This window comes from Daldinia caldariorum (genome assembly GCF_022478825.1).
Source record: "Daldinia caldariorum strain CBS 122874 unplaced genomic scaffold F4812scaffold_15, whole genome shotgun sequence".
NCBI classification, from domain to species: Eukaryota; Fungi; Ascomycota; class Sordariomycetes; order Xylariales; family Hypoxylaceae; genus Daldinia; species Daldinia caldariorum.
The window spans coordinates 601,827-623,332 of record NW_025953051.1 but is presented as its reverse complement, the minus strand read 5'-3'; the positions used below and the strand labels follow the sequence as shown (position 1 = coordinate 623,332).

Here is a 21,506-nt window from a genome sequence, read left to right as displayed (position 1 = left end):
ATTAACACTTTCCGCCGGTTTCACCCCTTTGCGCTTTGTTTTTTATTTATTTTTAAAATTTTGTTTTTTTGGGTCCTTTTTTTTTTTTTAAAAAATTTTTTTTTTTTTTTTTTTTCCCTTTTTTTTTTTTTTTTTTTTTTTTTTTTTTTTTTTTTTGTAGAAGTGTAGTTTTTGCAAAAGAATAAAAGGAGAGATAGCGTGTCCGAGTCGTGTAAGGGACAGCCGTAGAAAATATGTGCGAAAGTCTATAGGGCCAGGATCCTAACCAGCTAATCTTCACTTGTGCTAAGTAAGTGTATGATGAAGACATAGGCTAATCTTTGCACAGAAAAAAATGGCGAAATCATTCGCAAAGTAAAGGCGTTCGTAAAGTAAAGGAGAGACATGGGCAGGTCTCGTATGTCGAAAGCCGAAAAGCGTAAGGAAAATGCATGTAGGACCTAGGCGTCGTTGCCGGTCTTCATGCTCATGCTGAGGAAACCCATATTGGGTGATTACATAGGTAAGCTAGGTACCTTTACCGTCTCGTCAATAGAAGTGGCCAGGAAAAAAGTTAAATACGTCTTAAGAGCCCTCGGGAAGCACGCAGAAACAATGTTAACGATAGGCCGGGCTTAGTACACGCCGCCATTGGTCTCGTACACATGGCGAGGACCCTTGTTCTTAATGATTCCGGCCTGTATCCAGACCATCTCGCGGTACTTCTTGATCTCATCGTCCCAGTTCGCCGCGAGCTTGGCGCCATGTCGCCCCTGCATCTGCGCCAGGCCGCACCGCGCCTTCTCCTGCTCGATGTAGCGATAGATGAGATCCACCCTGTCGCGGTTCTTGCGCCTGTCGGCCGCCCAGCGTAGGCCGCGTCCGTTGAAGTACAGGTCGTCCAAGTATTTGATCTCCCTGTCGTAGTCCGCGATGGTCTTCTCCAGCGTTGCCGAGCCTTGGTCGATGCTGGCCTTCGCATATCGCATCGCTTTCACCACGCGCTCCTTCCAAATCCACACCTGCTTCGCCTCTTCGTCGTTGTCCGGGCCCGGACGCCCGTCGAGGATGAGGTCTCCGGTGCCGTCACCGCCGTCGCGGGGCCTTGCTGCCGCTACTTCTGCCTTCGACTTGACGGATACGAGCCAGAAGTCGAATTTGGGATTGCCGAGCTCCTCCGGGGTAGCAGTTCGCTTAGCGTTGAGGAAGCTGCCGATGTCCGTAATCCGTTCGTCCTTGAACAGGATGCGCAAAACCCCCTTCTTCTCCCGGAAGAAGTTGTCGACCTGGTAGTTGAGCTGGGTGGTTAATTGGCATCCGCAACATTCCACCTGGTCCGCTTGACGGTTCACAGACTTCTGCGTAAAGAAATACGCAGGCAAGGAGGTCGAGCAGAATGCGCAATGGATAAGCTGGAAGTGCTTCCCGCTCGTGGTCAATGCGAGCAACTTATCGCGCTCCATAGGTCTACCCTCGACCGCCAGGATGAGATCGTTGTAGAGGGTGCGACACATTTCCTCGTGTCGAGGCCCGTTGTTATCCATCTGTATGTTTCGCTTTAGGATTTCCTCGAAGAACGGGTAGTAAAAGCCCTGCTCGTGATAGTAGATGTTGTAGCAAGCCTCGAGGATATAGCGAAGCGAGCCGAGGGCGAAGGGAATACGTTCCAGATACTGCCGCATAGCAGTGCCAGGCGTGAACCAGTCGATGTTATTTGATAGGGCAAGGAAGACGACTTTGCGCAGCGCCGCGACAATAGCCCTGCGGGTGTCAATTAATCCCTGATCCGACGGGATGACGCCGTACTCGCCCGTACGTCCTTCCGCCCCTACGGGCAGTCCGGGGTAGTAGACAGGCGAGAAGTCAGGACGAACAAATTTATTTCCCGGTTTGTTGTTGTGTTCAATTACAGCTTCCAGGAACGGAATGGTCTCGCCGAAATGCAGGAGTTCGCAATTGTAAACTCCGAGTGTCTCCAAGTTCGGCAGCCGCTCGAGGCATTTCTTGAGAAGGGGAATATCGAAGTTCGGCACGGCGTGGAGGTGGAGGATCTTAATCTGATGGCCGCGGCTATCGATGGTTCGTACTGAGTACCAGTTAGCTTTTGCAGGACACATGATAAGAAAAGACTTACGAAGTCGATACGTATCAATAACTCGCCTCTCTGCAGTTAGCTTGAATGACTTTCCCTTAGGGCGAGCGGGAAGACCGAATTCGTCCGGCTCGTCCTCTCCGCCTTCCGGGGCCTCGTAGGGGTATCGGACATTCGAAACAACCAAGAATTGGGATGAGGGAGGCTTCATGACTTTGCCCGAGAGTAGGGCTTCAGGGGTTGCTCCAGCATTAACTGTATTGATCTCGGCGTCACTGAATTCCAAATTCAGGAAGTTACCGCGGGTGATGTCTACTCGAGTCTATACCAGTGTTAGCTTCAACAGTAGCCCTTCGCTCTATATAAGGCATTTTACCGAGATATTATTGATTGCACACATGACGGTTTGACATGTTCGGCCAAGGTTAGACAAGTCTCCCCAGCGGTGGCCAAGCTCTAGCATGATCGCCATGCAAAGTTCCGGTATCTCAAAGACTTTGGTAAGAGCTGCGGGTTGCATATGTTTGGGCTTGGAGAATTGTCCTGGCTTAGAGGGATCCTGGACTTCTCCAGGACTCAGGCTGTATCGCGGCAGCATAGGTCCCTATGAACAAGTTAGTGATGGTAAATACTAGAATCACCAATCCTTCTCACACTCATGACCGCGTCCGGAATTGACGGGTAATTATTCAAACGTAGCAGCCCCTGGACTAGAGGGTGAGTGATGGGTTCCCGAGTAGTATACACCGGATTATTTAAGTCCTTGCTCAGAGGGTGGCGTAAGATGTTCATCTTAGCACATTCGTAGATATCTTCATTAGATCGAGCAAGTCCATGGTCGATGTCACCGCGGTCGCGACGAAAGTATATCACGAAGTGGAAGCCTTGCCCGGCCCTGTCTCGTCGGTAAACGTGGGAGATGGAACCGAAACTTCCAAAGCGGAACTTGATCGATCTCTCAAGAGCGCCCTCTGCGGCGGTCTGGTGCTGGTTGCCAGCACCAGCCGCCTTGGAGGGGTTTTCAGGCTCAAGGAAGCAACGCTCTTGGTTCGATGTTGCGTAAGCGCGGATGAGATTAGGATAGGGGAGGTTGCCAGCACGGCGAATGTCTTGGATGTAATCCATCGCGACGATAAAGCCTTTTAAGAGTCAGTGATTCTGGGACACGGTTAGCCTAGCGCTATCAAGTCTCAAATGGAAACAAATAAGAATAGCTGAGTCAAGTGTAGGCAAGTGTAGGGATCGATTGTTAAATGCTGATTCGTAATGTACCTAGGTTTTAAACTTACTATGGTCACCGATCTCCAGATCAGGTCAAATAGGCTTTAAGCGTCAGAACTGGCACTTTCTAGTCCAGCAAGTTAGCGTAAGCTCGTGGGTAGATAATTGAAGTATGTAGTATCGATATAATGTCTCGAATAAGGATGAATAAAATATTAGCGAATAACAGAGGCATCACTGGGGAAAAGTCCAAAAAAAAAATATTTGAAACGCGTAATCGTGGTATATATATTCTCTTATACGGCGAAAGCGTTGACCTCGGTGAATTGAAAAGTACGAGAGTCGTCCACTTGGGATGAATCCCGGGGTCAAGGGGTCAAGGTAGCGTTGCTCAATTGTATTCAATGCCGTAGATACATATCGGGGATCCACTAGATAATTCACACGGAGATAGTGAATAGTACAAGGAAGTGAGGACGAGTCGAAATGAAAAGTTGGCGACATACCTGATTGGACGTCAAGAGCTTTTTAGATGAGTTCCGTTGCGAAAAGGTTGACGACTAGATAGGACCGTTAGTGATAAGTGTAGCTTGACAGATCAGAATAATAAAGGTCCTGATGAACAATCGGAGATCCTATGTAAATAAAACAGGGCCGAGTCCAAGTATTGGTATCGGGGAAAAAAAAGTATTTGAATTGCAGAAATGGTAGTTAAAATAAATGTTAGTCCGAGTCAACAGAGTTTGGTATATTTCATGTAACAACACCTGTCTGGGACCAGTAGTAAGTCGCTTACATGGTGAGAACGACCGGGTGATCGAGGGTAATGTCAAAGACAGCTCTGTACAGGTCAGATATCAGTAGTTGTTATGGAATAGATGATGGAAGGCTGGTTAGGGGAATAATATAATGCTGCACGAGAAAATGTATGAGAAAAGGTCTTGCCAACGTCGGATGTTTTCCACCAATGGTAGGCGGTATGCTACTAGCAGGGGAATTAAAGTGTAATTGGTGCGTAATTGATGATGAGTGAAGATGCTTTTCGTTAAACTATCTGAAGGTATTGTATGGAAATTGAAGTTAATCGAAGGGGTGAATTGGGTGGGGAGTATGGTGTAGTCGAGGGAAGCGCTAGCTCAGGCCATTGTACGATTACCTGTACCAACAGAAGAGAAACTTGAACGACTTACCTTCTCATAAACTGTGGAGGAATCGTAAAAGAGTTGTCTCGACGGAAGAAATATGGATGACAATGACGTCGAGGTATGGTGTGAGGTATGGTTTGAGGTATGGTGCGGAAGAAATATACTCGAGGAATTGGTATGAAGAAAGGAAACTCGAAGGGTGCGTACCTCTAATAATTGAATAACCCAGTTCAAGGTATGTAAGCCACACCAGTTATTTCTTGAGCGTAGACCACCTTGACCACCTTGACACATGTATAAATGAATGCAGATATTCGAGGAAAGAGGCAAGTGCTCGAGGACCCACGTTCAACCAGCAGAACAACCTACCTCTATCCATACCTAATGCAATACACAGTACATAGTACCTAATACGCAGTCTACCGTAGTTGATCTACTTGTTAAGATTTATTTATAGAAGCCACAAAGCCCAAGGGACCTACTAGTTCCTTCATGTCGCTATTGCCGGTTACACGAATTAGGAGAATAGGGGTGATGAGTGTATAGGTAGTAGGCAAGATAATGGTAGAGTACTACCTACTAGTAGAAGTCTGGCAGTTAGAAACTGCCCAAGTACTTACATATGCCGTCGAAGTATCTACGGAAATTAGTAGATAGTTAGCACACGAAATGTAGAAGATAATATCATGTGGCTCAACGAAGCCGTATCCAGGTGGACTCTTAGTATCTTCTTGTAACCGTGGCATATGAGATCAATAATTATTTTAATATGATAAAACTCCGAAATAATTGGTACACTGCAGCATGTTAACGCAGAGATTTCAACGTACCAAGTATTGTATGCCTTAAAGTCATTGAAAGCTTTTGTATCGTACTTCGCTAGACGCCCCCTTCCCCACGTACAGTACCTACTGTAGGAGGTAGGTATTTGCTTGTCGAGTCCGTAGCAGTTGCACCTACTGCAGCTGCATTGGACCTGCTTTTCCAATTGTATTGTACGTTCACCCCATGCTTGGTATTATTGACATACTTTCTAACATAAACATGTTCTTCGAACCAACTGAGAGACGGAGCTGGATCACCTATATCTACCTAGGTAGGTAATTCACACTGCTCTATAAGAGATGCCCAATCTACTATTTTCTCTACCATTTCCTCCTTCATATGTTGCTATTCCACTGGGTTAACCAAGGAATTATTAGCAAATTTTCCAGGTTCTTGTAAAGACAACCCCCTTTCTATCAAGTTGGAAAGTAACTGACAGTGGAAATTCCAGGTTATCCCACGGTCGCGTCATGGTTGTTACTGGTTTAAAGCCATCCTAAACACTAAGAAAGCTTCTACCATACTATCAGTATGATAAGTTCAGGTACCATTCATTCACTGATTTTGCCAACCTGGGGCGTGTCGCAGCTTACCTCAGGTCTCTAGTTGAAAGGCCACTCGAATAGGACAGGATAGTCCTACAAAACCACGGTCGCCTTTGATGGATTGCTCGAATACAATAGCTATAACATCGAAACCGAGTCGAGGTTAGGACTCTACACCTTATTACCAAGAAAGAAAATGCCTATCGACCAGAAGAAGACACATCTAGAGCACGCGTCGGCCAAGTGTGAATGGGAAATACACCACCTTGTTCAAGATCTCCAACAATATTGTCTGTCGTATTACCAAATTGCAGCAAAAGAAACTTACTAGCAGCAGAATATGCGAAGGAAATGCTAGATCAAAGCAGCCAGAGACAGAAATGGTTGTCTACAATTACCATGACGATGTTGCAATGGTTGTTACGATTCAGGGGTATGTTTCCTCGACGACAGCGAAGGCTCTACGAACCTGTCTCTTGCAATAAACAAGTCAAATCCTGACCGTGACGGCGCGTATGATGTCACTGGCTAAATACTATCCTTTCTCTTAAGAACGTCCCTGGTCAAGGTCTAGTGTCCAGCCCATACCCCGGACGAGAATGTGCTGACTCAAGGTTTACAATCAATATAGGAGACTGTCCGAAAAATTGTTAAGCCGACGTCCCACCCAACACCTCTCAGTCACGTCTATTGTTGCTCATTACTTATTACCCTCTACTGCAAAGCTCATTGTTACAACTGGAACTACCTACATATCGGCCGTTATACAGAAGGATACAGCATTGGCGTCGCGTCAGCAGATTAGGAGCGTTAGTCGAACAGACGATATTAACACAAATTATTCTCAACTGTTGGCCATTCGAAGAAGTTCACGGAGCCATTGACCTTTGCCAGCACCCTGTCACCGACATGAACTAACTGAGCAAAGAAAGAATCAACTTCATATGCTAGGAATAACACCGACCGTTAGGCATATCGATAGAAGATCGATCAGGACCCAAGAGACGAACATCAAAACCACGATGGGACAAGCATTGGAGAAAATAAAGGGGTTTAAACCACTTAGAATCGGTTTCCGTACGCGTTGACACAACAACTAATGACTAGACTCCGGGCGGAAAGCATAGCCCCACGGACCGGCCGACCGAAGCCCACTAGCTAGCTCACAGCTGCTGCCGCTATCGGGGGTCATGTGCCCGGACTAGGGCAAGGTAAGGTGCGACAACAGAGACATCCGGGTGTCAAGTCACATCAAGGATGCAAAGGAGGTTGTCGGAGGCAAGCGAGAATCGGATCGCATCTTCCGGGTATGCCCACCCCAATTACATACCATAAGAGTGTTGATATTGCATTAGCATGTCTTACCGCTATTTAGGACTAGGCCTTTGGGGGGGAGAGGGGGTGGGAACCCGGTAGGTTATGTACAGTATCTCGAAAGACTGGGGTAATAAAGGGAAAAAACCTGGATCGGTTTGATGTTATGGGTTGTTATGTTAGGTAATACACACATACGGAATACAGAATATAGAATACGGAATACGGGATACGGGATATGGGATGCGACCAGCCAACGGTACGCAAGCTATCGAGTAGCCTTTCTCGATTGCGGAACCTCCCATCGGCGACACATGCGCGGATTGCCATGTCATGCCACGCTATGCCATGCTATGCGGTCTCCCATAGCGTACATACATTAGGTACCTATGATCGATGAGGGGAAGCTGGCAGCAGCAGTAAGGGAACGCAGCTACGGAAGCGTATCACATCCCGCTTGGCAGAGATGGGTTCCTCCGATCCGGGACCTTCGAGACCATTGGAGAGCAAGATAAAAAAAGACAAAAATTAAAATTAAAATGGAATGGAATGAAAACCCAGACGCTAAAGATAAACCCCGCGATGGCGATGTCGTGTGCTCGTCACGCGCGAAACCACGCGCACCGGCGGATAGATAGGCAAGATCGGGGGGTGGTGGTGATGAGGAAAGGAAAGGGGGGATACGCCTGACTTGATATACCTAGAGGAAAAAGGGATCTTTGTCAAGCTATCTATCTATTGTCTTACGTATGCTACACTACGCGTGATCTGCTGGCCCAGGAGCTTTGTCCTACTACACATGCATCTGCGACATACATTCATACATACATATACACACACCAAAAAAAGCTGCAGGCGCAGAGAAAAAAGTTGGGGATGCATGAACGTTCGCCCGCGGGCAGATGCAGGGCATCAGAAAGGGGACAAGGAGAAAGGGAAAAGGGGGGTAATGCGGCGGGGAAAAGGCAACTGGTAGAGAGGTATGAATGGTGGGATGAGCAGGTGGTGAATGGCGTGCGTGCGCTAGTTCTATATCGGGGAATGAGTAACTGGCCGTTCTGACATGTAGGTTGGCAGGCGAGAGAGAGATTCTGATAACGATATGGGATCGTCTATCTTAGTATGTTATGCCAGTTTACCTTATGGTCACCGCTTGTTGCAAATCTGCGAAAGTGGAAAAAAAGAAGAGTGTTAAAAAAAAGGGGGAGGGGGGTTAACAGACAAAAACCCTTGCGAGACTGAGGTTCCAGATGCCTCTTAGGGATTCCGAAAGGCGCACAAATGGGGGCAGATCCAAGGACAGAACAGAAAAAAAAAAAAAAAAAAAAAAAAAAAAGGTGATCTGATGATACCCGCGTAAACGTTCGTTTCATCTGGCTTTGACGAGATCGGAGATTTTGACATTCGCGGCTAACGGGTTTTGCGACGAGCAGGGATATTAGAAGGAAATACGTCCATTCATCATACATAGTATGTACACGACCTATACTATACGTAGGGTAGGTATCAAGGATCACGAGCTTTGGAGCTACACGCTCGAGAAGGGGCAGCTATGTATTGTATGTACGTATATTGCCAGTATATTGCATACATCTAATCTAAAATCTGGTCTCTTGATAGAATGTAACACTGTTGATATTACAGGTACGTATATTGTCTCACACAAGCCGCATGGTGCAGCTTGACGACTTTTATTGATACCTACCTTATGTACATATATAAACCTCAGATATGCAGATCAAGTAGATACGTAAAGAATTATGAGACAGAGAGGGAAGCAGACCAGGTCAGCAGTTTAAAGGTTAATAATATAAGCGATAACTCGTGACAATAACCAACCGGGAACATCCGTGTTTATGTCGATATTTTGATAATCATGAAGAGGAGGAGATGGGCACAGCAGCCGACACTTCTGACAGCTCATATCGAAATACCTCGCTAAGAGGGCGTGCTACCATCCCTGTCGGGTCAAACCGAGAGACGCACACTTATAATCGAGCGTCATTGGCACTTCTCGATTTTAGGATTCTAGATGTGAGGGGGGATGAAAAATAAATACACGCGCGAAAAAAGGTTGCTTGTGTGTATAAATGCAGAAAGCTATATATCTCTGACAAGCCTCAATGCCGGTGGATATGTAATACTACCTATTAGTAGCACCTGTCATCTGCCTGTCTGCGCATGGGGGAAGGCGGAATGAATGAGCGTCGTCAAGAGAAGGACGGTCGGTTATGCCCATGCCCTGTCGTTCGAAGGATTTACCTTACCTTACCTTACCTATCTTAAAATTTGCTCGTGCTCTTTTTTTTCGCCTATCGTTGACTTGCCTATATCGATGATAAGACTGAAACTAGAGTGACAGATAGCCCAGTGAATGGCATCTGAACGTCTAATTCGGGTTAAAACTACCTCTAACCTACGTTATTTTAGTCAATGTCGCAAGTCGCCTAGTTGTTACTTGTTATATACCACCCCCACCATTTGAATGTCTATCCCCTCCAGCTAGAAACCATCATGAGCTGAGATAGAATGTTATTCTACGCGGGAAGGCAGCCCCTTGTTTCGGAGCGCTCTCCTTGTGTTTAAAGAAAGGCAAGGGGTTTTTTTAAGCTGTTCCGGTATGAAAAAAAAAGGAAAAGAATCCAAGCATTTAAGGATATCACTATGTCGGGGGATATTTCAGGAGAGCACAGGGCCCCATGTGCCACGCGCGCATTGTCGGCATGATCAGATCCAACATCTTATCTTTATTCCCAAAAGGTTGTTAGCCTACCGTAAGGAATGCCTTCAACTACCGTTAGACGATTTTGTTTTTTTTTAAAAAAAAAACTCCTGGCGGACGGCGAAAATCATCCTAGACCAAGAGAAATAAATAGCGGACTTGGGAGGAGGGGAACCGATCTGTGGCGTCCCTAACATTTGCATGAACCCGTGCTAATAAAAGGAACGACAGAACTGAAACAGCTTATTTACTAGATGGTGGTGCTATGATAAGGCCTTCCATGTATGTATCAGCTTGAACTTCACGCGTGAGAAAAAACTAAACCCAAAACTAAAACTACAGGACCATAATTGACAAATACGGGTTAGAGCAACTCGAGTACAAATCATAGCTTATTGGCTAATGGCCACGCTGGTAGGGGAGAGGGTAAAGCACTTCAGACAAACGCACAACATTGGTGAATTCGGGCGCTTAATTCTTAAGAGAAATTCCCTTAATTGGAGATTCGTCAGTGTTAGAGTGTTTGGAAGGGGGGAGGCTACACCACAGCGGACATTGATAGGCGGGGGACCGCGGTAAACGCAATCGCAAGATTCGCAAGGTGGGTGGTAGTTTATGTCATGTAGGAGCAAGAAGAAGCTTGTCACGGGGGGAGACCAAATGTAACCCGGCACTGGGCCCTGACATTCGAAGCGTACAGAATAGGGTCATCCAAGATGGTCCATTGAACAAAATAACGTTGCGCGACGAGATCTTGTTACGCATACGCGTAGACGACGGAGCGTATACACTATTTCAACCCACCCGTCTAAATACCGAATTGACTTATAGTTTTGATGCTAGCGAACGACTTACCTATACTAGACATGCATGGGATAAAATAACAATAATAAACTGCTTGAACATAGGACTTCCGTTCTTACCTTCTTGTTCGGTACCTATTTGACCCATATGGGATTCTTCATACCCGATATAGGAGCCATAAGTTGTTGGACGTGAAACTTGGTGTTACAAACGATAACATTGTTTCGCCGGGTCTTCTCAACTCTTCGACCGATGTCTTGCGTAGATTGTGACACGCGACCTAATTGTGCTGCGCCAATGTTATTTGGCGCCGGTGACTTTGAACCAGACGCTGATTAATGTCTATATCTCGCTAACTTCCTTGGCTCGCGAGAGAGGCTGAAATGTTGTTGGGGGTGTTGTCGAAAAGGGCAAATCGAACGCTTTGTTATGTCTCATCGATCCTCTTAAGAAGTTCTGAGAAAGATGATCAAACTGGTTGAAAGGCCTCGTCCCTTGGCACATCTCTTCGTTGGGATATCATTGACTCTAGTGCTGTCATTAGGAGGTACATATCAAAATAGCCTAGGAGGGTAATAACATGAAGAATGGCGCCCGCGACCTAATTGCCTTTAGTTAAATGACTTACGCCAACTGATTTGCACAGTTCCAGTTCCAGAAACTGTCAAGTGGATCTGGGAAAAGTGACCTTGGTTGCGCGCGGACGTCAAAAAGGGTTATGGGGTGAGAAATCGCTTGGTTCGTGTCCAATCGTTCGACTAATGAAGCGTACTATGTAGAAAATAGGGAGAGGGCCGCGAATCTCAGTAACGTCCTGCGCGTAACATTGCACTACATGTTATACTATGTATATCCACGCAACTAATCGCGATCTTCTCTGTTAGTGACTCGGTTCTGTACTTCTATACTTGGACCAAACCATACCACGGATTTCGCATATTTCGCATGGTATTTCGCGGTTTAAGTGACAGTGCTTTAGTATTGTGCCTTAGGTATCATCATGTCGAGCGCACATCGTGCTTGATACGTACCTAACCTAACGGTTAACCCAATTAATCCATGTTGCTCATCTTGAAAGGCTTCTCGAAATGAACTTGGCCAGAGAAGAGAGCCCTGGTACGGTCAAAGTTGGGATATCGGGATCCACCTCTGGGGTCCCCATTTCAGGGTCAAGATCTAGTAAATTAAGCCATTAAGAAATCGGCCCAGGCGTCAGAGATTGATGATAGCCTGAAACAGACACCGTAGTTAAAAAGACGAAAAAGGATGGAAAAATGGAATGGTTATTCTGGAATGACTGCTCACCTTTAAATGCAATGGAGCCCAAGTTATTAGTATGTTGTAAATCTGAAGAATCGTATCCTGGCCATATCGAGTCCCTTTTTTCCTTATTTCGGTTGTAGGGTTGCCCTCTGATCGACAGAGCTCACAGACGGGGGGGGACATCCACACATCATCTTAGCAACTAGTAAGAGCCCACCCAACTAAAATTATCACATGGGGCAGACAAGCCGGGCATGTGTTAGGTACATATGTATGCTCTTCTGCAGTGGATCAGTACTGGCAGTGGATGTGGATGTTGCGTTTAGATAAACGTGCTTTAGTGTAGGGAAAAAGCCATGAGAAGCTAATGAATGTCGGTACTTCTTGGATGGACTTGGATAAGTACCTAACCAGCTTACTCCTGATATTGCGCTGGAGATCTGCTCTTCGCAATTCCACAATTCATCCGAATTAGGTATTACCCAATAAGAACCAATCTGCCAACCCTCCTCTCTACCATTGCCCAAAGACACCCAAGACGCCCTACCCAAGACAAGAGAGCTACCCACACCCTTGGCCCTATGACCGTGGGTTGCAGGATAATATGCAGCGAGCATGCCGCAATGAGTGCATCTTGCATATTGGCTTCATTGGATGGATGTGACGGATATTTGTGTTGGAGTGGTATCGACGCGATCACCACCGTCCTATCAACCGCAATGTCGTCCGATTCCAGAACCGAACCGAACTTGCTGACTGCCAGGTTCGGCAAGAGGTGTCTTGTCAGACTGTGTTAAACATGTATTAGGTAGGTCGTAATCGACTTGCTCCCCCGGGGTATTCAATAAGCAAGGCAAAAGGGGGTACCAATATGTGGTAGAGTAATGGTACCAGCCAGATATGTAGATAGATATTCATACGCGGACCACCCAGGAGAGGAGAAAATAAAAAAGAGAAAGCCAGTAATAATGAGTAGGATGTATGTAGTTAACTATTGTAATAAGTACCACTTGGCAACTTCGTACATGCATACGCTACATACCGTTGTCCCTGATGTCTCTCAATAGAAGGATAACCAGATCCCAATATTCCAAGGTCTCGAACGGAGCTATGATCATCAATAGCGAGTTGGACCATCTGGGTCTAACTGTACCAAATAGGTTTAGCAATCTAAGATAATAGCCCGTAGCTTGGAAGCTTTTCCTTTCGACGGGAAATATTTCCGGTCTGAATTTTCTATGTACCTACGTATAATGTTAGGAGGGCGCTGGCTGGCTTTGGTGGTCAAAACGACCTGTCCATTAAGATGACTGGGAGATGCTGGGAAAAAGTCTTGTCCCCCCTTCAGCCCCCCTGTCAATAGCCCATGACCACTAGTGCGTCGGTGCATATTAAACGACGTCGTAATTTCGTCGAACGAGCTAGACAGGGCCTTCATTTGAAAGAAGAAAAAAGAAAGAAAAAATTATGTTGCAGGTACAGAACCACAGCCGCAAGATTTGCAGATGACCCAGCAACAAGTGAGGTAAGGACCGGGAGTTTATGCATAATTGTAAATGAATGAATGAATACCTAGGTATATAAGCCTTATCTAAGTCCCTAAAGGCTAATATCCTAGTTGCCAAGTATCTTTGGTTATTATGTAGTCTGAAGTTAGTTTGTAATTTAGTCTGAGGTGATCGTAGCACTGCTACTGAGGTACTAATAATGATGATAATAAAACGTAGATGTTAGGTAGGATGATGATGAGGTTGGTGTGGATGCATTTCTAATAATGTTTAAACATTGGGCTAAAGAAAAGAGGAAAAAATAAAAAGAATGCGTTCCGTTCAAAATGGCGTAAGAGTTTATTCCGGATGGGAAATTGGAAATAAAATAAAATAGAATAAATAATATTGAATGACAAACGGTCTATCGTTATTACCTTACTCAAACTTTTTAGGCCACTCCTTTTTTATTATTTATTATTTTTTTTGGCTCTTGTCCCTTTTCTCCCTTGGTACAAGGGACATAGGGGACACAGGGGGATAACGGCGGCAACTGCTAATGCAGCATTGTGGGTCATCTGTTTTCGCTCAACACAACCCGCGACCCGCCTAGACCCACCTAGGTATCCCTGTCCGACGGTTACCGTGCACAACGCGTAAGGGAAATACTGTACAATACCTACCAGGTACTACCTAGGGTAGCCAAAAGTCTAAATCGTACCTACTCGTACCTACTCCGTTGTCTACCTGGTCTCTGCTACAGTAACAAATTCCACTGTACCTTGGTCACTAGGAAAGGAAGAAAAAAAAAAAAAGACTGTGCTCCCCTTCCCATGTCACTCTCTTTCCCATTAGTCACGAGACAATAAATAAAGCCCGGCAGAAGCAGCTGTGCTTCCATTTGACTTTTTTCCCTTCCCACCCTTCCTGTCGTACTCGACTTCAAATCCAAGTTTCCTTATTCTTCCCCTTCCACTTCCATTTCAAGCACCTCCAAAGAAGACTCCTCCGAGAGACATCGAAGTGTCATTTTATAATACTACTACTCTATACCAACAGAGTAGTTTCTTCATTATTTAATTTCCTCTTTCTAGTGATACCCAATTTTTCCTTTTAGACAATCAAAATGGCAGAGGAACAGAAGCCCGTCGAAGTCGCCGAGACTACCCCTGTCGTCGTCGAGCCCGTTGCTGAGGTGAAGCCTGTCGAAGACAAGCCTGCCGAGAGTGCGCCTGCTGCTGAGGCTACCACTGCTGAGGCACCCGCAGAGACCGCCGAGACTACTGAAGCTGCCGCTCCTGCTGAGGAGGCTAAGAAGGAGGAAGTGAAGCCTATTGAGGCCGGTACCTTGGAACACAAGGGTGCTCCTGCCAACTTCCCTAAGTACGTCGCCGACAGGACTGCGAATAATAAATTCTTGACTAACCACATACAGGAACTTAATCTACTCTAAGCAGCACTTCTGGTTTGGCGCCGACGCCATTCCCAAGGACAAGCTCGCCACATACCTCAAGAACGAGAAGGCTACTGAGGTTGCCCACCACGTTACTGCCTGGGCTGCTGAGACAGGAAAGGGTCTCTTCTTCTACGGCAAGGAGAGCGACAAGACCACCCCCCACGGTGCTATCCAACTGGTATGTACAATTGGGGAAGCATTCACTAATGCTTGATGCTAATTGATATCTAGGCTGAGGCTTCTGAGCCCGTCACTGAGGGTGCTACTAAGTTCTCTTTCACTGCCAAGGGCCACAAGCATGCCTTCAAGGCCCCCACTGCCGCTGAACGTGACAGCTGGGTTGAGCAATTGAAGCTTAAGATTGCCGAGGCCAAGGAGATTGCCGCCACTATCGCTGAGAGTGAAGCCTACAAGCAGACTATTGAGAGCCTAAAGCCCACCAAGGAGGTCCCCAAGGAGGAGAAGCCTGCCGAAGCCGAGCCTTCCAAGGAGGAAGCTAAGGAAGAGCCTAAGGAAGAAGACAAGAAGGAAGAGCCCAAGGAGGAGGACAAGAAGGAAGAAAAGAAGGAGGATGGCAAGGACTCCAAGCGCCGATCTGCCAGCCGAAAGCGTGCATCTATCTTCGGTAACCTCCTTGGCAAGAAGGAGGAGACCAAGAAGGAGACTGAAGATAAGCCCGCTGAGGACAAGCCCGCTGAGATCGCTGAGGATGCTGAGCCTGCTGCTGAGGCCGATGCCCCCGCAGTTGAGGTTCCCACTATCGAGACGCCAGCTGCTACAGAGGAAGTCAAGAAGGAGGAGCCCGCCAAGCCCACTCCTACCAAGCGTGCCAGGTATGTTTAGCATCCCTATTTTTCAATGCCATTTCTAACTTTGTATAGTCTTTTCGGTGGTCTTTCTTTCGGAAAGAAGAAGGTCGAGCCTGAGTCCGCTCCTGCAACTCCCGTTAAGGATGCCCCTGCCGATGCCCCTGTCGCTGAGACAGCACCTGTGATCCCTGCTGTCGAGACTACTGAGCCCCTCTCTACAGATGTTGCCTCTCCTGCTACTGCCCCCACTGAGACAACTGATGCTACTCCTGCCACCAACGGTGAGACCAAGGAGAAGGTTGAGAAGCGCAAGTCTTCCCTACCATTCGGCTTCGGCAAGAAGGACAAGGCTGCTTCTTCTGACGAGGAGGGTGAGAAAGTCAAGTCTCCCCCTTTCTTCTCTAAGCTCCGCCAGACCGTGAAGGGCAAGAAGACTGAGAAGCCTGTTGCCGAGGAGCCCAAGGCTGAAGACAGCAAACCCGCTGATGTTGCCGAGGAGGCTGAGCCCGCTAAGGAGGCCGAATCTGCCGCTGCCGCCCCTGTTGCTACTGAGGAGACTCCCGCGGAGAAGCCTGCTGAGTCTACCCCTGCTCCCGTCACCGCTGCCGCATAGAGTGCGCGCCGCTTTGGCCTAAGGGTCAACATTTAATAATGTTTTCGTAAAGTGTGTCCACGACACTGGGTTTGGTCGGGAACGGATCTGCATTTCAAGATACCCTACGAGACTGGTTTCTAACTGATACCCCCATCTGTTGTCGGCAATTGGCAGGCATACTCTCCGTTAGTCGGGACAGAGTGCACTGCATTGCCGCAAGGATGGCATCCATGATCTTTATACTGACGCTTTTTTGCATGTCTTGTCTCAATTTGCGAGGAGAACTGCTTTTGTTTTGACACATCTTTTCCTAATACTCAACTGATACCCAGTATACCCCCTGTCATTTGGTTGATGCGGATCAGAAAAATACCTGCGAAACAGCACACAAATGTTTCATCTTTTACAGTGACGGAGTGGGTGGAATATGTTGCGACGGAGCATACTTCGTAGGAAAGCATGCAACGTTCATCTTCCGGATTAGATGTCGCGCGTTGTGTTATACCACATAGGGTGTGCACTTGCCGGCTGAAGCATTCTCTTAATAGCTAATAGATACTCATGTGTTCAGTGTTGCTAGTCTTTTGTACCTTCGTGATTTGCACCATTGCATTGCCTTGATACAGGTACGTTAGAGGTAGTTAGCTCTCTTTACTCTGGCCTTTTTTTGACAATGAAACATTAGCATCAAACATCAACTAGTCGTTATCGTTCTTTAATCAAATTGACCTTGTTTTATTCATAATCCTACATAATCAAGTGAAAATATTTCTTTATTCTGTTAATCTTGAGTTCTTATATACCGACGTAACTCTAGCTTTAGCCAACAATGCTGAAAACAACTAACTGTAACCTCCAAGGTGATATAATGTTGGATATTTCGTTAAGTGAAGTACCAATCATTCTATGGATAAATCCCTCTTGTTCTGGGTTCCTATTTATTTTATTGAATAATTTGCGTTGCTTGTTCTCTAGTTGGCCCAAAGAACAACACCTGCGGGTTTTAGAGTTCATAGAGAAGGATAGGAAGAACTCCAAGACATATGAGCCATACTACTCTAGTGTAACTACCTAAACTACCTACCTAGTATATATTATTGTAACTCTTGTCATGATTCCTGTCCGGCCAAGTCCTAGGGGCAGTTAGTCGTATTGGCAAGACTTAGGCTACTGATCAATTCTGAGCTGTCATCAAGGAAAACCAAGTATTCTATCAGTATTATACATAGGTAGTTTGATAATAAGTCTTGACTTGGCATTGTTCCCTTGTCATAAGGTATCTGGGTTTGTTTAGTGGCTGCAATCTTTAAAACTTCGTACTTAGACATGCGTAGTACGAATCGTGCACATATTCACGTCTTACGACGCGCCTGCCAACGATCAAGAACATGATGCCCTAGGTGAAAACCAGATGTTCAGCAATATAGTCATGTACACTTCCCGAGACATGTCATTGTCTTTGTTGCCATCCAGACCATGAAATCACATCCTGAGAATCCTACACCATCAGCTTAGGAACCAACTTGGAGAAAGTTTGCAACAACATTAAATCGTCTTACTTGAGATATCACTCCAGTCATCTTCCTTTGACAGATGGACTTCTGCAATCGTTCACCTAGTAATAAAGTCATGTTGGAAGCAAGCTTCGCTACACGTGTAACTAATCACAACACACGTCTGTACAAGTACTTCTTAGGTTGTTCCAAGGTCCTGGGAACTTCTATATAAGCTCTTCCTGTCTTTCAACTTTACCACTCCCCTTTCCTTTACCATCATATTTTTTTACCGCTATAATAGCGACAACTACAGTTACACCTTAACCAAACCATAATAACTTTCACGCCTAACACAAGGCAAACCAACATGCAACGAACTGATAGTCCACAGTCGCTGGCAGACCGGATTAACCATCCAGGCCGGCGCAGAAGTTCCTGGGTCCCCGCTACTGTAAGGCAAGCAGAGTCCTACGATTCGATCCCCGCCATGGGGTTCGAAAGCGGCCACGCAAGGAGGCTGAATCTTCAGGAGCTCGGACAAGGAAATCCGTCCGTCCCCAGCCAGCCAACAATCCAACCACAACCACAGCAACAATATCGGCACAGCTTTGCTGAGCCCCAAACACTCAGCGGGGTTCCTGACCTCGCCGAATCCGGTGGGTACATTACCTCCCAGATAAGCAGACCCGAGGATCCAGAGAGATTCGCCAATTTCGGAAACGGGCGACCGGACACGGATCATCGGGACTCTACCCTGAGACCAGGTTTCCTGCGTATGTTGGAAACGCCAAGCAACCGTGCCGCCGAGCCCACCGTCGCCCCGCGCACGTCGGACAGACTCATCGTGGGGAACATGCCGTACGGGCCCTCGCAGGCCGGCGGCCCCTGGAATAGACAGTGGAAGCAGACGGACAATATTCCCGCCGTGTATTTCCCGCCTCTTGGCCGCGAGGCCTTCCTCGACGCTGCTGCGCACAGGTTCCAAGCTGCGCAAGCAGTTCCGGTTCCGGTTCCGTCGTCCTCCTCCTTTCCCGCCGTCTTCGTCCCGCCGGTCCGAGCCCCCTCGCTTAGCCAGAACACCTTTATTCCGGTTACGACAGCAAAAGCAACAGCAACAAGAAGGGCCGGCTCGTCTTCGGATAGCGGTTCAGGAACACCGGATCCCGAGGTTCTCGCCACACCTGCCGGAGGGCCCCAGCCTAGCGCGGCCAACGTCCATGCTCATGCTGGCGCTTCGCGGGGTGACGGGGTGCCGCGAGAGGTTGGGGAGCTATCGGATTGGTCCGAGTGGTTGAGCTCCGAGGCAGGCGACGGAAACCTCCAGACTGACGTCGTCGAAGGTAGTGGTGCTGGTGCTGGACTTAATGGCAGCGGGCATCGTACGCCTATTCTTATCACCGTCTCGGTATCGATCGACTTCGACAATAGCGACTTCGATGTTCGGGGCTACAACGTCACTACGAGACCACGAGGTAGGTAGGTCGGACAGGAATAAGGGGGGAGAATGGACTTGTTAAGAATAACTGATCGAGTTCTTCGGGAGGCGGAGAGTAGGATAACGGTATGCGATGATGACTGATGGATAAGGCAGTCAGTCAGTCATCTTTTCTGGTTCGGGGAGTTGATCTCCCCTATTGATACACCCACAAGATATCAACACATGTACTGAGAATATGGACAGTAGTAATATGTAACTATTTAATTATCGTCTCTTGTGGACTTCGTAGCGTAAGGAGAAGCGATAAACTCACTTTCGTACCTTGCTAACCTCGGGTGCTATTTATAATTATCAACGGCAAAACCTTCTCAGGAGGAACCCCCATTCCCGCTCCGGGACTGCCTCCATACTCCATACGTAGCGCTAAATCAAGACCTGGACTTCCTGTAGGAGCAATATGAGTACATTATCATTATCATTATTTGTATATCGTATCCTAGAATTATCGTAACTAATATTCCCCATCCGTCATCATCAGCTTTTAGCATTCTCGGCTCCAGAAAAGTATCAGCTCCATAGTAGGATCGTGGTCATGAAGCCTAGGCCGAGGTACATATACCCCTTCCTCATGCCCGCAACAGCCGACGCAGACGAAGGCGTCGACGTCCCCGTGACCTCTGAGGCGCTACCAGTCGTCGATATCGGCCTCGTCGTAGTCGTCGGCTTCGGGGTGTTCGTCGTAAACCCCCAAATGTCCGTCTCGGCCGGCGGCAGCGTGGTGATGTCCGGCGCCGGGAGCGTGATCTCCGTGGTCCCGAGGCCTTTGGTGTACGCCCAGAAGCAGGTGGGGGTCTCGGTGGGGATGTAGTCGCCGACGACGGTGCCGGCGCCGAAGCTGGCCGAGGTGTAGGTGACGAGGAACGGGACCGCGTTGTCGGTGTTGGTGCCCGCGACGCTGGCCAGCGGGGTCGGCGACCCTTCCGAGCACGTCGTGTACGCGGTGGGCAAGGGCAGCACGCCGCCCTGCTCGGGCCCGGAGTTCCCGCAGCAGATCATGTCGGACAGGGCTACGGAGTTGTTCCCGCCCTTGACGACGCCACGCCATATGTCCCAGGCCGTGTTCAGGATCTGCCCGTTGCAGCAGAACGTCTGGAAGTCGGACGCCTGCCACTCCGGCTTACCGTCTGCGCACTCGTACCGCGTGCCGTCGAAGAGCTCCACGCGCGTTATGCACCAGTCCTCGATGAGGTCCGTGGGGATCGCGGTCGTGATTGAGGAAGACATGATTGCTAGGTGGATGGTGTTTTTTTTTTTTTTCTACCTGTCAAGGATATTTTAATAACTCGACGAGTCGGTGGTAAGACTGAGCGAGGCGCACGGCGCGTGTATAGGGCGGATAAGTAGAAATAGTTAGTATATAAGTACACGATAGAAAAGCCAGGGTCTTGCTATCAAGCACTCGATGCCTGCTTGGCGCGACAAGGCACCATCGTCGAAAAAAAAAATATACATATCCACAGCGGCTTCTTAGCTTTCTGCTAATCTCGGTTCGCCACTCCAGGGCCCAGGCCAGCTACAATCGGCCCACGGTCCGGGGTAACGTGCCATCGTCGAGCGGAACCTTATTCCGCCTCCTCGAGATGCATGAATTCTTTTTTTTTTTCTTTTATCCTTCCTCCCTTCGCGAGATCACGATACTTTGGGCGACAGCAATCCCCGATCGTGGCTAGTAGAAGGGTGAAAGAGAAGTGGAATTAAGCAACGATCACCCTCTGTTCTAGATCACCAACCCCCTGCAGCGCGACGCGTGCAATCAGGGATAAATAGGGACCTGCATAAGCGATACCTACATAGCGAATCTGCGATGACTTCAGCTGTTGCTCTCGTCTTCGCGTCGCATATTTAGGTACCTAAGGTGCCTATATATATCTCACGATCCCCTTATTCCGTCAAGATCCAACAAATCTCGCGTCAGGTTCAAAATCTAATGTTTTTGATTAGTTCTCTCGTAGGAATTACTTGAGGACATTTCCCGAAAGCAAAAGACTCGTGTTAGGATTGCATATCTACGTTGCATCGGGCAGACCGACATGGCTTTAAGTCTTCATATGATTAGGCGCGGTAAGCTGTGGCTACGATCCTTCCAACGGATTCTCTGGTCGAGAGCTGATATTCTCGCCAGACCCATAGTAAACATCACGAGGAAAGACTTGGGTTTATATTGAATACGCGTCTGCTGCGGTTTGGATGGCAGAAGTCAGATACGTCCCGTCAACTCTCCAAGTATCTCATCAGGCCAGACATGACGCCCAGGC

General features: G+C 47.5%; 4 protein-coding genes across 4 annotated transcripts; 2 read left to right on the top strand and 2 right to left on the bottom strand.

The window, feature by feature from the left end:
* Window positions 1–614: 614 nt before the first annotated feature.
* Window positions 615–3,196, bottom strand: F4812DRAFT_466420 (uncharacterized protein; the record flags this gene model as incomplete). Its single annotated transcript, XM_047938545.1, has 4 exons — window positions 615–2,065; window positions 2,114–2,393; window positions 2,448–2,675; window positions 2,726–3,196. The coding sequence occupies 4 exons, from the start codon at window positions 3,194–3,196 to the stop codon at window positions 615–617; spliced, it is 2,430 nt and encodes an 809-aa protein (XP_047787768.1).
* A 10,641-nt stretch (window positions 3,197–13,837) lies between these two features.
* On the top strand, window positions 13,838–16,322 carry F4812DRAFT_124020 (Pleckstrin homology domain-containing protein). Its single transcript, XM_047929483.1, has 4 exons — window positions 13,838–14,780; window positions 14,833–15,031; window positions 15,085–15,686; window positions 15,735–16,322. The coding sequence occupies exons 1-4, from the start codon at window positions 14,524–14,526 to the stop codon at window positions 16,273–16,275; spliced, it is 1,599 nt and encodes a 532-aa protein (XP_047787767.1). The 5' UTR covers window positions 13,838–14,523; the 3' UTR covers window positions 16,276–16,322.
* Window positions 16,323–18,120: 1,798 nt separating this feature from the next.
* On the top strand, window positions 18,121–19,332 carry F4812DRAFT_466417 (uncharacterized protein; the record flags this gene model as incomplete). Its single annotated transcript, XM_047938544.1, has 2 exons — window positions 18,121–19,225; window positions 19,286–19,332. 2 exons carry the CDS (start codon window positions 18,121–18,123, stop codon window positions 19,330–19,332), a joined length of 1,152 nt encoding a protein of 383 aa, XP_047787766.1.
* Window positions 19,333–19,758: 426 nt separating this feature from the next.
* Window positions 19,759–20,475, bottom strand: F4812DRAFT_461760 (uncharacterized protein; the record flags this gene model as incomplete). The annotated part of the gene is made up of 1 exon (XM_047937918.1): window positions 19,759–20,475. One exon carries the CDS (start codon window positions 20,473–20,475, stop codon window positions 19,759–19,761), a length of 717 nt encoding a protein of 238 aa, XP_047787765.1.
* Window positions 20,476–21,506: the final 1,031 nt, after the last annotated feature.

Coding starts and splice junctions, on each gene's coding strand:
- F4812DRAFT_124020 (XM_047929483.1), top strand. CDS start 14,524: ATGGCAGAGGAACAGAAGCCCGTCGAAGTCGCCGAGACTACCCCTGTC. Junction 14,781..14,832: donor GCTCCTGCCAACTTCCCTAA/GTACGTCGCCGA, acceptor AACCACATACAG/GAACTTAATCTACTCTAAGC. Junction 15,687..15,734: donor ACTCCTACCAAGCGTGCCAG/GTATGTTTAGCA, acceptor AACTTTGTATAG/TCTTTTCGGTGGTCTTTCTT.